This window comes from Calliphora vicina, chromosome 3 (assembly GCF_958450345.1).
Source record: "Calliphora vicina chromosome 3, idCalVici1.1, whole genome shotgun sequence".
In the NCBI taxonomy this organism is placed as follows: Eukaryota; Metazoa; Arthropoda; class Insecta; order Diptera; family Calliphoridae; genus Calliphora; species Calliphora vicina.
The window spans coordinates 84,597,316-84,612,838 of NC_088782.1; the positions used below are offsets into that span (position 1 = coordinate 84,597,316).

A 15,523-nucleotide genomic window follows, 5' to 3' on the forward strand; every position below is an offset into this window, starting at 1 on the left:
AGTCCAGGAGATTTTGAAGCTTTAAGCGTTGCGATTATTGAGTTAATTTCCGAAATAGATACCAAATTTAAATCCTCCGAATATATTGTTGACTTAAATCTATTGACCTTGTAGTTAACAATTTTATCAATTGAGTGTTTATATGCAGATGTAAGATTATTTGAGGCAGCAAATGTTTCGGACAGCATTTGTGCTTTACCAATATCTGTATTAATTTTTGAATTTCCTTCAGTAAAATGTGGGATTTTTATATTTTGTTTACCTCTTAAGCATCGGCTTATTTTCCAAAAGGATTTATCACCCGGCCTTAATTTTGACAGCATATTTTTCCATTTTTCATTACGATAAATATTTATTTCCTTGTTGATCATAGAGGTTAGGAACTTCACACATTGTACGTAGAAATTAACTTCAGATAATATTGATGTCCGCTGACTTCTTCTTTTAAAAGTTCTACGTGTTTTTATTAGATTAACGACATCTACAGGTAAGCTTGTTTTACCAAAGAAACTCAATTTAGGGGTACAGTGATTTCGTGCTTCTAATATTATTCGAACGAATTTCTCAATTTCTAGGTCAATAGAGGTTTTTGAGCTGTAAATGTCCGTATTTATGTTGATTCTATTGTTAATAATATTTCGGAATGCCATCCAATCCGTATGTTTGTAATCATAATAACTTATATCTAATTCACATGTAGTTGCATTTTGGATTTTACACACAATAGGTCTGTGATCTGACGGAATGTCATATTCAAGAACATCCAAATTAATATTTAATGTACTATTGCTTAAAACCAAGTCAATAACTGAACTATTTCGATTTCTTTGATATGGGAAGAATGTTGGACTGTTAGGATAATATATAAAAAAGTTGTTTGTTTGTTCAAGGTTAAATAGAATATTGCCTGCGGTGTTGTTGTTTATGCAGTGCCATGAAGAATGTTTTGCATTAAAATCTCCTAATATTATAAAATCTTCATTTGATGATGTTAATTTTAAAATATCGTTGGCAAAGCTCCTTTTATATTTTGGCGAGTATGCTGTAAAAATGATAACCTTTCTTCTGTTTATTTCAGTTTCTATTGAAAGGTTTTCTATTCCCAGTGTGTTTGCTATAGGTAGTACTTTATGTTTGACAGATCTGCGGACAACTAGAGCTACCCCACCCCCTCTTGAATCTTGTCTATCATTTCTGTATATTAAATAATTTCTGAAATAGGTTTTATGGTTTTCATTAAGATGTGTTTCGTTTAGAGATGCTATGTGAATATCTTCTCTTTCAAGTAAATTTTCAAATTGAAGTAAGTGTGAATATGTAGTAATGCCATTAGCATTCCAATGAAGAATTTGTATGCCATTGTAATTACCGTAAACCATATGCGTACTTTACCATTGACATTACAACTTGAATTTGTTGTATTTTTGTTGTACATTTTTGCAGATCACTCAACGCTGTTGTAAAAATACTAAAGAGTTCATCTATATTAAAGAGATCGTTGTCTGCTCTTATGCACTCTGCATATGACATGGTGTTAGGATAAGTGTTGTTGTTGTTGTGATTGTTTATGGGGAGATCAGCATTGATGTACTGTGGTAAGTTTTGGCTATTGTTGTATTTACGTGAATTTTTGCTAGTTGCTTTTGCTCTGGTTTCCAAATAAAGAGATCGAAAAGGGCAATTGATATCATTTGCAGAGTGGTCCGTGCGCTCTTTGCCATGTTTTTTGCAGTTGAAACAAGAGAATACTGCTGGTATTTTATTTTGATTCCGTAGTGGGCAATCATTGGTGTGGTGTTGATTGGCGCATAACATACATGCTGAAAGGCGATTACAATGTTCACCTCCGTGACCATACATCAGACAATTCCAACATTGTGTTGGATTATCCTTTTTCTTGGGTTTGTACTTTTTCCAGGATACAATTACATTACATATTGCAGTTACGTTATTTAATGATTTTGGGTTAAAATTTTTCCTTGCAAATTGAACTTTATATACTGCATTGTTGACAGAACTGAATTTTGTATTTATTTCAGTAATGGATGAAGGTGTTAAATTATAACCTAGGATATCATTCTTAATATCTTCAGTACTGATTTTTGGGAGTCCATATAAAAATACTGTATACAGACGATTCTCTTTTGAATTAAAAGTATGAAATTCAATCTTCTTATCCAGTAAAATCTTTTTGCATTTTTCGTAGCTTTCAGTATTTTTCGGAAAAACTTTGGTTCCGATAGATGTGCGTTTATAAATTGAATCTTTTCCGAGTAAATCTTGAAGTTCCTTGAGAGGAATTTTTTCATCGACTACCAATGGAGGAGGTTTACCACTTTTTTCTGCATTTATATTAGATACTGGATCTAATTCCATGTCATTTCGTTCACCTAAAACACTGAACCGATTACTTGAAGTTGAAGGCAGATCGGAAATCAAACCAATAGGAAGTGGTCGGGACAATTTCTGTCTTTTCATTTTGGGTTTTTTTAAGTTTATATTGTTTAATTTGGCCCCTGGGGCCATAGCAGTATTGCTAACACAGCAAGTTAATTGTCACAGGCGCGAGTTCAATAAAAAAAACAGATGACAATTACAATATCAATACTATTTGCGTTATTTGTTTTAACTATGATTTGCTTCTTAATAACAACTAATCCGTACTTATTTAGAGACGACCGTTCTCTTCGAAATTAAGTATCGAACTGCATATGATCTAAAATACAGAAGCATACCTGGAAACCAAACGAAGATGGTTAGAAATAACAAAGAACTCATGGAAATGAGAGCAAACGAAAAATGGAGAATTCAAGAAGAGTTTAAAGAGATAACTGGCTTAAATATAGACAAACCACTTATTGGATACGGCAGTACAAATGATGGGAATACGGCAAGAAGGTTTTTCCAAAATTACGAAATAACATCGACAATAACTGGAATTAATGAGGAACTTCTTCGAAGATGTCATGTTATACTGTCGGCAATAAACAGTAAAAATAATATAAATGGAGATAAATTTGAATCCTATGCCAAAGAAACCTTTAACCTTTTACGTTCCTTGTATGAATGGAGAGAACTTACTCCTACTGTGCACAAAGTTCTTCGACATGGTCGTGAGATTATAGAATCGAATCTTCTCCCACTAAGTGAACTAACTGAAGAGGCACAGGAAGCGAGAAATTCCGATTTTAAACACATACTGTTTTTTAATACAAGAAAGTGTTCCAGGCAGTCGCAAAACGAAGATCTCATAAATTATCTTATGTTGTCTTCTGATCCTGTACTATCTTCAATTAGAAAGAAATGGAGCAGGGACAGAAATTTATCATATGAAAACGAAGAGCTCAAAGAAGTACTAGATCTATTCGATGTAAATGAATATATTGTTGAAATAAAATAAAAAAAAACATATTTAAAAATAAAAAAATTGTGTCTCTAATTAATATCGTATACAAACCATTACATAGAATTCAAACCGGCCCAATTACTGCTAATTTATGGTAGGACCCATATTATGGCCTACAATATAAGGATAAAAATGTTCAAATAATATATATCTAAATGAAGATTAACCTACACGACAATAAATATTATTTGTTTTTACTGCGAAAAATGCATTATACCAACTTTTCTTTAAGGTCAGTATACGTTTGAATTCATTAGTTACATTTAATATGTAAGTATACACATTTTGCATGCAATATATGAAAAAACGTTCAAATTTTTCAAAGGCGGTAAAAACCTTAGGACTTGTAGATTCATATTTTAATAAAATTAAAGAATTTAATTAATTTTTTGAACGTCATTTACATTAAAAACTAAAAAAATTATAATATGGTGATTTTCCATGAAGAAAAATATAAAATTTGATTTAATGTAAAATTTTAACGGTTAGAGATATCATAACAAAATTGGGAACTAATTTAGATCCAAATGTCCTTAAATTAATGACATTATAATTTTTAAAATATTTTATTTTCAAATACCGAAATTCCTAAAACGGGGAAAATGTGTTCCAAAAACTGAGTTTTTTTAGAAAAGTGCCTACTCTGACGCTATTTACCGTGTGATAGTAAAACAACTTTCTAAGTATTTAAACAACATATAGGGTTATACAAATACGGAACTTTTTCGAGGATCGGTGCTTTGCCTTTTTAGAATTTTTTACTGAAACCTAAATATTTTTTTTTAAATTGTCCAAGTTTGGATAGGTCTGGGGGATACTGTGTCCGCTTAAGTGAGCCCAATTTTACTTTACATGCTTTTGCATTAAGTTTTCTTTCCGGAACATATAAAAATTGTATATAGTCCCAAAGAAAATTTGTTTCTACAAAAGAAAAAATATAGGGACTTTTTTAGGAAAAATCGTAAAAAATTAGGCCCATTTTACATGTTCCAACTTTGGATGCGTGTAACTTTTTACACGGACGAGATAACTGTTACCAAGTTTTAATTTTATTTAGAATTTTATTGCCAATATAGCTGATATTTTGAAAAAAAATTCGACCCTCCGTAGGGCCGCCATATCTAAAAAACAAAAAATAAATAAACCTAAATATCTCTTCAACTGAAGGAGATAACCTACACATGTAAGCGTATTTTTTGTAGATCTTCTCAAGGACTATTTATATTTTAAATTTCAGCTCATTCGGATGATAAATGAATTTTTGGGGATTTTTTAAAAATTTTGAGACCCGTGGTGAACAAATGTAATTCAACTCAAAAACACCTCAGCTCTAACCATGTGAAATTTTGTAATAATATCTCCAGATACCGAATTATTTCTCCAAATTCGGTATCTCCCGAGATACCGAATTATTTCCAAAAAAAAAGTTTCTAAACCACTGTGCACTGTGCGGCGCACAGAGGGATTTTGGTGTCAAAAAGTCAATTTTTCAAACACTTAATTTCAAAAATCAAATGATGCAGTTTTGTGGAGAAATGTTTAAATTTCAAACACTTAATTTCAAAAATCAAATGATGCAGTTTTGTAGAGAAATGTTTAAAGATGAAATGTACACTGATAGTTCTAAGAAAAATTTTATTTTTTTTAAAAAAAATGAAGTAAAGTCCATGCAAGGGTGTTAAGCAAAAATTTACTTATATTTTCACGCAATTCAGTGGTTTAATTATGTATAATTTTCCTAATAATACCATTTACCTTTAACATATTTGAAAAATATAGCATTTCTCCATAAATACAAAAAACAAATTATGGGGATATCACAAACCGTTAAGAAGATATGGCCATATTTATAAGCCTCTAAAAATTATTTTATTTTTAATGTGCCCCACTTTCCCCTAAGCGGTTTTTTTAATAAAATGAAAGTAGGGAATGTCTTGTTTCGATTTAAAAAAAAAATAATTTTCGGAAGTTTTCGGAACAGGATGAATTCATAAAATTTGTTGTCGAATAATAAACGAAATATCAAAAAAATTCTTATCTATGTATGGGTTTCGTGGGCGTTGGTCGAGGTCGATTTTGATAAAATTAAATTTTTTTCTTAATTTGGTCCATATAATTCTCGTTGCCCAATTTCAATGCTCTACGACCACTCCTTATAATTTTTGCACAAAAATGTATTGCATTTGGATTGCATGGGCGGTATGCGGTGGGCATGGCCGATTTTAATAAAACTTAGGCCCTAATTTTGTAAATCACGTCACCAAAGTGATATTTATATGGAAAACAAAAACAAAATTTCAAAAATTTGTTTTTGTTTTATATACAAAATTTTCAAATTATGAAAGGCAAACCAACGCTTGAATTTTGGTGCGTTTGTTCTGTTAAGAATTTGTAAACAAATTCTTAAAAAAATTTTTAAAATTTTTGAAATTTTGTTTTTGCTTTCCATATAAATATCACTTTGTGACGTGATTTACAAAATTAGGGCCTTAGCACACGTTCTTCTTTTGTTTCAGAAAATATATACTATACCAAATTTCTAGACTTTTACTTGGATAGGAACAATTTTATGAGAAAAAATCTATTAGGCGTGGTCGATTTTGATAAAAAATTTTTTTTCTTAGTTTGGTCCATATAATTCTTGGTGCCAAATTTTAGCGCTCTACGACCACTCCTTATAATTTTTGCAAAAAAATGTATGAAGCCATCCCTCTGTGCGGCGTGTATAATTATTGTGTCCATTATCAGCCGTCTGGATAATAGGACAATTTAGTTTTCCTGTTGTGATGCTTCATATGAACATGGTTGTTCACATCTTCTAGCTTTGCCACCAAACCGATAATGATAACGACAAAGCCATTTACTATTTGATGAACGTCCCCTAGAACGACTCCTATTTCTAAATGGTGTCCTTGAACGACTATTTTGAAAAGATTGTCTAACATCAGCTATTTCCGTAGATTGTTGTGTAAACTTATCAAGCATCGCTGATGTAATTTTAACCAAATTATCCACCGTTTTATCTAACCTGCAATTACTCTGTACCGAATCTTTGGGTTCTAGGGTACACAATTCTACCTTATTTGTCACTTCCCAAATATTATCAGCTAATTTAAGCAAATCCTCAATATTGACAACATTAGACCCTACCAACGCAATATTAAGATTTCTTGGTAATTTTCGTAACCATAAACTTTTAGCAAAATCAGAATTAATATTATTCCCTGCTAATTGAATCAAAGATCTGTAAAATTCCAAAGGTTTACGATCACCTATTTCGGAATCTGACAATAGCTTATCAAGATATCTTTGTTCACTAAGCAAGTGACGTTCAAGAAGTTTTGTTTTCAGATTTAAATAACGATTTGCATCCGGTGGATTCTGAATAACATCAATAACCGATACTATTACATCTTGAGGAAGCGATACAATAAGGTGTTCATATATTGTATTATCTCTAGTTATACCCTTAGTGTTAAATTGAGTTTCAGCATGAATGAACCACGCTTCTGGGTGAGGTAATTTTACTGAAGTAGCGCAAATTTCTAATTGTGCATTGCTATTTAAATTATTAGATGTAACATTTAAAGATGAACTATTAGTACTATTACCAGAAACTTGAGGATTTATGTCCATGGTAGGTGTTCATATTGTTCAGGTTACGATGATTTTCGTCAAACAACCCGAATGTAAACAAAAGAGAGCGAATGTGAACAAAAGAGAGCGTAAAAATACAAACATTTCATTCAGTTTCTTGATGTTGTTGTGGATATTTTATTTTTTACGCAAAAGAGCACACAAATTAAATGCCTCTTTTTGCCTACCAATGATTTATGTTATTAGAACGTGTTGGAGAATTAACCGGGGACCGAATCATATTGGTTATCGTAGTGACGTTTACAATAATAAAAAAATGTGTAGATAATAAAAAAATATTTTAACTAAACTGTTATGATGTTTATATTCTAAAAAGTGTGAAAATATGAAACTTATATCTATATGTATGTATGTTTTATATTAAAATTAATAGTTATGTATAAATTGCAAGAACTTATCGTAATCTGTGGAGATTCTCGATCGTGAAATTAGTATCTTGAAATTTCAATATAATCTTGAATATTGACTTCTATTTGTTTCAATTTGTTCTTTTCCTTTAGATTCCCAAAATCTGTGGGTGTTCAAGGAAAATAGGACGAAATAGGTGTTCAAGGAAAATATCTAAGCTTTATTTTAAGAAAAAAAAAGGTCCATTTTAAAAAAAAAGTCAAAAAAGTTTTTGATTTCGGAAAAAAAAATATTAAAAATTTTTCATTTTTTTTTTTAAATATTCTTTTTCGAAAGATTGAAGAAAGAGCTATCTAAACTATTTGGGACACATTTTGCTAAGAACAATCGGTAATAAGTTACATGGATAAGAAAAACTCCTGTTTGACCAAAATGTCTTTTGACCCCCTATAACTCAGAGAGTTCTCGACCGATCTTGTTGAAAAATTGTGTGTGAGTTACTATCCAATAGAACTAACCTTGGTGCAAATTTCGGAAGACATCGATTTCAAAAGTTGGTTCACTTGACATGAAATGCCCCATATATATGTTTAAAAAAGTAATAATCAACGACCATCACTACAGTTTCGCTTTACCTTCTTCATAAAAAATATATTAAAATATTTGTATTATTCTGCATTCTCAAATTTTTTACACAAAAATGAAAATAAACAAGTAAGAGAGCTATATTCGGCTGTGCCGAATCTTAAATACCCTTCACCAAATTATACTTTAAAATACAAATTTTAAATATTTTTAAGTAAACACAAATTCAATTTTATTTTTCCAATTTTTTGGAATTTTTTTTTCGAAATTGTTTTTTAACTTTAGTGAAAAAAAAATGGGTAAAAAAATATTTTTTCGATTTTGACCCATTGTAGGTCCAACTTACTATGGTCTTATATACGTCGTTGCAAAGGTCTTTGAAATATCTATCATTAGATATCCATAATACAGATATAGGTCAAAATCTTGTGTTAAACCACATTTTCTGTAGAAAATCTTGTGTAGAACTAATTTTCTGTAGAAAATCTTGTCTATAACAATATTATCTGTAGAAAATCTTGTCTATAATAATATTTTCTGTAGAAAATCTTGTCTATAACAATATTTTCTGTAGAATATCTTGTCTATAACAATATTTTCTGTAGAAAATCTTGTCTATAACAATATTTTCTGTAGAAAATCTTGTCTATAACAATATTTTCTGTAGAAAATCTTGTGTAGAACAATATTTTCTGTAGAAAATCTTGTGTAGAACAATATTTTCTGTAGAAAATCTTGTGTAGAACAACATTTTCTATAGAAAATCTTGTGTAGAACAACATTTTCTATAGAAAATCTTGTGTAGAACAACATTTTCTATAGAAAATCTTGTGTAGAACAACATTTTCTATAGAAAATCTTGTGTAGAACAACATTTTCTATAGAAAATCTTGTGTAGAACAACATTTTCTATAGAAAATCTTGTGTAGAACAACATTTTCTATAGAAAATCTTGTGTAGAACAACATTTTCTATAGAAAATCTTGTGTAGAACAACATTTTCTATAGAAAATCTTGTGTAGAACAACATTTTCTATAGAAAATCTTGTGTAGAACAACATTTTCTATAGAAAATCTTGTGTAGAACAACATTTTCTATAGAAAATCTTGTGTAGAACAACATTTTCTATAGAAAATCTTGTGTAGAACAACATTTTCTATAGAAAATCTTGTGTAGAACAACATTTTCTATAGAAAATCTTGTGTAGAACAACATTTTCTATAGAAAATCTTGTGTAGAACAACATTTTCTATAGAAAATCTTGTGTAGAACAACATTTTCTATAGAAAATCTTGTGTAGAAAATCTATAGAAAATCTTGTGTAGAACAACATTTTCTATATAAAATCTTGTGTAGAACAACATTTTCTATAGAAAATCTTGTGTAGAACAATATTTTCTATAGAAAATCTTGTGTAGAACAATATTTTCTATAGAAAATCTTGTCTATAACAATATTTTCTATAGAAAATCTTGTGTAGAACAATATCTTGTGTAGAACGACATTGTGTAGAACAATTGTTCTACACAAAATTTTCTATAGAAAATCTTGTGTAGAACAATATTTTCTATAGAAAATCTTGTGTAGAACAATATTTTCTATAGAAAATCTTGTGTAGAAAATCTATAGAAAATCTTGTGTAGAACAACATTTTCTATAGAAAATCTTGTGTAGAACAATATTTTCTATAGAAAATCTTGTGTAGAACAATATTTTCTATAGAAAATCTTGTGTAGAACAATATTTTCTATAGAAAATCTTGTGTAGAACAATATTTTCTATAGAAAATCTTGTGTAGAACAATATTTTCTATAGAAAATCTTGTCTATAACAATATTTTCTATAGAAAATCTTGTGTAGAACAATATCTAGAACAATATATTGTGTAGAACAATTGTTCTACACAAAATTTTCTATAGAAAATCTTGTGTAGAACAATATTTTCTATAAACAATCTTGTGTATAACAATATTTGCTGTAGAAAATTTTAAGTATAACTATATTTTCTGTTGACAATCTTGAGTGTAACATTTTTCTATAGAAAATAAAATAATTTTCTATAGAAAATCTTGTCTATAACTATATTTTTTGGACATGTTGTGTATAACAGTATTTTCTATAGAAAATCGTATGAAAAACAGCATTTTCTTTAAAAATCTTGTCTATTATAACAGCATTTTCTATAGAAAATCTCGTATTCAACAGCACTTTCTATAGACAATTATGCGATAACAGACGACTGTTTACAACATAAAGCTACAGTAATATTAAAATTTTAAGTACTCTGGTGATGAAGAAAGTAATTTTTTAATACTATTTTAATACGGAACAAAAATATAATTTTCCATCCCTGTATATAAGATTAAAAGTAAATCTTAAAATAGGAGAACACATATGGAACCGTAACAACAAATCCAATATAGAATCGTTTACATAATCTGTTGAAATTTCATAAAATTTTATAGAAATTGCAAACGGAATGACAATATTACATATCCATATGTATATACATATGGATATGTAATATTGCCTTGCCACTTATGATGAAGGGTATTAAATGAATTAAACACAACAATCGAACAAAAAGCTTTTTCTGAAATGTTTGTTATTTTCTTTCATGTTTAAAAACGGCTAAAAAAATAGAATAACAATATGGGAGTCAAGGCGAATTGTTTAGACAAGTTAATTGTCAATTCACTTGTGATTGTTGTGGCGAATAATACAACAATCCCAAAAGCAAAAACAACAACAGGCAACTTTGATAGTTCGACTATCTTTTAACATAAACAAAGTACCTGTTGTAGTTCTGTCGTCACCTTCTATATATTCGCCTTGCTGGGAGTGATTGCGTTGCTCAATTATTTGTTGACAATACCAACAAACAACAACAAAAATGAAATAAGCGCAAACGCAACGTGCTCAAACAACGTGGTTGTTGTTTTTGTACAATATGTGTTCTGTGCAGTGTTACCATATGTCAAGTTTTCCCTTTTTAGCAAGGTTTTTGAGACGCAAAAAGTTTTATTTAAAAAAAAAAGTTTTTTTGGAAAATTGATATCAATAAGTTGAACCGATGATTTCAAAATGATAGTCCCCAAATTCATTCACTAAATGGGGGGATTGATTTGAATATATTGAAAGTGTCTCCAGCACTAAATTCACATAAATTATCTCAGTTTGATTACATATATGTACGAATTGGGTTTTGTAATTTTAGTATGTACCTACTTAGAAATAAAAAGTTTTCTTCAAAAAATATATAGCAACACTGGTACTGTGTACGCGTGAGAGAGTTGCTCTTTTGAAAACACATTATAAAAAGCTCTCTCTCAAGGCGAATTTATATACCAGGTGGTGTTGACAGCACAGCTGATTAATGTTGTTTCGATGTTTGAGCTGTCAATTATCCTGTGATTGTTGCGGCGAATGCTACAACAAACGTAAAAGTAACAAAAACAACAGGCAAACTTTGACAGCTTAAACCACATAAACAAAAACAAATTGCAAGTGGTTTTTGTAAATGTTGTACTTGTTGTAGAATCGACACCACCTGGTATATAAATTCGCATTGCTGAAGATTGACAAAAAAACACATACATACATACAAATAAAGATTTGTTTGTTATTATACATATACTTGCATGACGTCATGGAAAACAATAACAAAATACATTGTGTTTTGGTTTTTTTGGTTATATCTCAGCCCAGGTCCAACTTACTATGGTCTTATATACGTCGATGCAAAGGTCTCTGAAATATCTATCATTAGATATCCATATTGTCTATATTAATGACTTAGTAATCCAGATATATGTCAAAAATAGGTAAAAAATCGAGGTTGTGCTGGTTTTGTGGGCCGATTTTCTCGATTTTAAATAGCAACCGAGTCGGAAGAATTCCGGATATATTGATATATGAATCATGTATGTATGTTATTTGGGGGCTTCGGAAAGTTGATTTCAACACGCAGACGGACAGACGCTATCTATAACGATCCAGAATATATATACTTTATGGGGTCGCAAATGAAAAATGTGGAAATTACAAACGGAATGACAAACTTATATATACCCTTGCTACTCATAGTGAAGGGTATAAAAAAGGACCGGACATTGTCTGGATTTTTTTTTCTTAAATATAAGATGATATCCTATACTATTTTAAAATCTATAAAACTAATTTCAACTATTACTAACTTATACTTGTGGCCTATTAAATGCGGAAATTATCCCAATTTTGGACCGTTTTTAACAAAAATAATTAAAAATATATACACATAATTTTTAAATAAAAACAAAATTACTCTATAGATTTAATACTAACAACAATCGCTTAATTGTAAAAATGTCAAATTTTTTAACTTTTTTTTCAAAAACAGCAATAATTTGCTAACTTTGACCGCTCACTGAAAAGAAAGTAAACAACTTAGTTGATTTATTTTTACAGTTAGTGATGTAGAATTTTATTTACTTTTACACTATACCAAAATTTATTATAAAAACTTCATTTCTAAATTTCAATTAATCTCCACTTTTATACCATTTGGTTTCACATAGAAACCAAGAGACTTCACATGAAGTTATAAGCCTCTATGTTTCATTGGTTAATCAGTGAGCAATCAAAATTAAGCCTTGAATATAAAGACATCCTGTATAAGACCGTTTTAAAACCAATTTGGACATATGGAATTCAATTATGGGGAAACGGACAAGAAAGTCCGTGAGAAATATATTGTAAAGCTGCGAGACCATCCTAATTCGCTTGCAAGACAACTTGTGCAGATCCAAACCCGATTCAGGCTACGTAGAGCAGATCTACCATATTAAATGTTTATTTAATGGAAATCTAGCATTTTTGAATTCTTTATGCAATTATTTTATATATTTTACGAAATGTTGTCAAATGCTACAATTGTCTATAAAATAAATCAATATTTTTAAAAATGGTATCAAAGTTTTTCTTAAATATGTTTGAATGAGCTTCAGAGGATATATTTCATAAAAACCTGTTAACCGTCATGCAAAAACCGGTTTGTCAAAAACCCGAAACCGGTGGAGTTTACAATGATGAGAAAACCGGTTGACCGGTTTTTGGTTTTGGATACTCTAGTAGTTTCCCCATTTTACTACTACTGGTGTAACCCAAGGACCGAACGGATATCGCCATCCAATAAGAATAAATAATATTCTAAGGCCGGGGCCACGCAATGAGCGACTTGCGGCGAGCGTCAGAGCGATGAGCGTCAAAAAATGAAAACATATGAAATACTACCGCTTAGCCGCTCAGAAATGCCGCTCATTGAATGGCCACTTCAATAGTATTTCATGTCCTCAAAATTTGTTTGACTATGTAAATTTTTGGTCTGTTTTAAATAAATATTTTTTTGGAAATTGTTATGCAAATTCAAATAACTTTTTTATTCAATATCATATTTTTAAATTTAAATTTTTCCTATTTCCATATTATTTCATACATTGTAAATAGTATTCCAATTTTGAATACTATTTACAACAAATTACTCTATACGTAATTATATTAAAAAATTGAGTTGAACATGTCAGAAAATGTATTTTATATCATATTTTTCAATAATCAATATTATTTATAAAAATTCATACTAATATTAAATAATAATATTGATATTTTTACAAATAATGCTTGAGTGTCTGTAATTCTCAAACACTCTATAATTTTATTTGTACAATATCTTTAGTTTTTCTAAAGCGTTTTGGGAAAAGGTTTCCTGAAAATTAAAAAATTGTATGTCTTGCGTTACAAAATATTTATTTTGATAGATATCCCACTCGCATCCCACTAAGGGACTAAAAATATCTTAAAGGAATGGACCTAGGCTTTCTTTTGAGCAAAAAAAAAAATTAAAAAAGGTCCCATATTGGAAAAAAATTTTGATTTTGCAAAAAAAAATTAAAAAATTGTATGTCTTGCGTTACAAAATATTTATTTTGATAGATATCCTACTCGCATCCCACTAAGGGACTAAAAATATCTTAAAGGAATGGACCTAAGCTTTCTTTTGACTACAAAAAAAATTTTAAAAAAAGGGCCCATTTGGAAAAAAATCGTATTTGCAAAAAAAAAAGTCAAAAATTGTAAGTCTTGAGTTAAAAAATATTTATTTTGATAGATATCCCACTCGCATCCCACTAAGCGACCAAAAGGGTCTTCAAGGATAATATCTAAGCTTTTGTTTGACCTAAAAAAAAAGATTAAAAAAGGGTCCATTTTGAAAAAAAAAAGTCAACAAAGTTTTTGATTTTGCAAAAAAAGTCAAAAATTTTATGTTTTGAGTTACAAAATATTTATTTTGATAGATATCCCACTCGCATCCCACTAAGCGACCAAGTAGGTGTTCAAGGAAAATATCTAAACTTTATTTTAAGAAAAAAAAAAAATAAAAAAAAATAGCGTATTTTAAAAAAAAGTCAAAAAAGTTTTTGATTTCTGAAAAAAAATATTAAAAATTTTTTTTTTTTTTTTTTAAATATTTTTTTCGAAAGATCGAAGAAATAGCTATCTATACTATTTGGAACACATTTTGCTAAGAACAATAGGTAATAAGTTACATGGATAAGAAAAAACCCCTGTTTGACCAAATTGTCAAAATTTTACCCCCTATAACTCAGAGAGTTCTCGACCGATGTTGTTGAAAAATTGTGTCTGAGTTACTATCCAATAGAGCTAACCTTGGTGCAAATTTCATCCCGATCGGAAGACATCGATTTCAAAAGTTGGTTCACTTGACATGAAATCCCCCATATATATATATATATATATATATATATAACAAAGATAAGTAACAGCGAATGGACGCTAATCAAATACTTAGTAATATATTAAAAAATTAATTAATTGCCAAGAGTTCGGTCACACCCGAACATTCTGCAAATTACCTCCTGTATGTGTAAGATGTGGAGATATTCATAAAAGTGAAGAATGTCCCCATTCAAAAACAGATAATATAAGAAACTGTGGTCTAAATCACATCGCAAACTACCGGGGAAGCCCAGTATTCCTACGCATACAGGAATCAACGAAGGCAAGAAGACCTTTATATGCTCAATATAAGGCTTCTAACTTTCCAAACCTTCCTGATGCTTCTAGTGCTCAATATAGAAGTATCATAAAATCAAAATAAATCGTATTCCCATGCGACAAAAGAGGGTTCAGTTACCCAAATGAAAAGAAGCAATAGAAATAATGCCCCATTATTTTCATATGCACATGCATTAAAAGAGGGTGTACCAGTACCCGACACTAACTCTCAAAGCTTATTGAAAATTTAATTCAAACCATGAACAGTTCCATGGCGAATATGCAAAATATGTTTCAACAATTGATGCAGAATCAAAGCATGCTCATGCAGATCTTGCTAAAGAAAAAATTAATTCTCTACGAATTTGTTTTTGGAATGCTAACGGCCTTAGCCAACATAAGAATGAAGTACAACAATTTCTTCACCTTCAGGAAATTGATGTACTACTCGTTTCTGAAACACACTTTACCAT

General features: G+C 29.8%; 2 protein-coding genes across 2 annotated transcripts in view; one reads left to right on the forward strand and one right to left on the reverse strand.

The window, feature by feature from the left end:
* Positions 1 to 15,523, forward strand: part of Nca (neurocalcin homolog) — a 705,950-nt gene that overhangs the window by 376,043 nt on the left and 314,384 nt on the right. The gene's annotated exons all lie outside the window — the stretch shown is intronic.
* On the reverse strand, positions 6,176 to 7,042 carry LOC135955584 (uncharacterized). The gene has a single exon (XM_065505938.1). It carries the CDS (start codon positions 7,040 to 7,042, stop codon positions 6,176 to 6,178), a length of 867 nt encoding a protein of 288 aa, XP_065362010.1.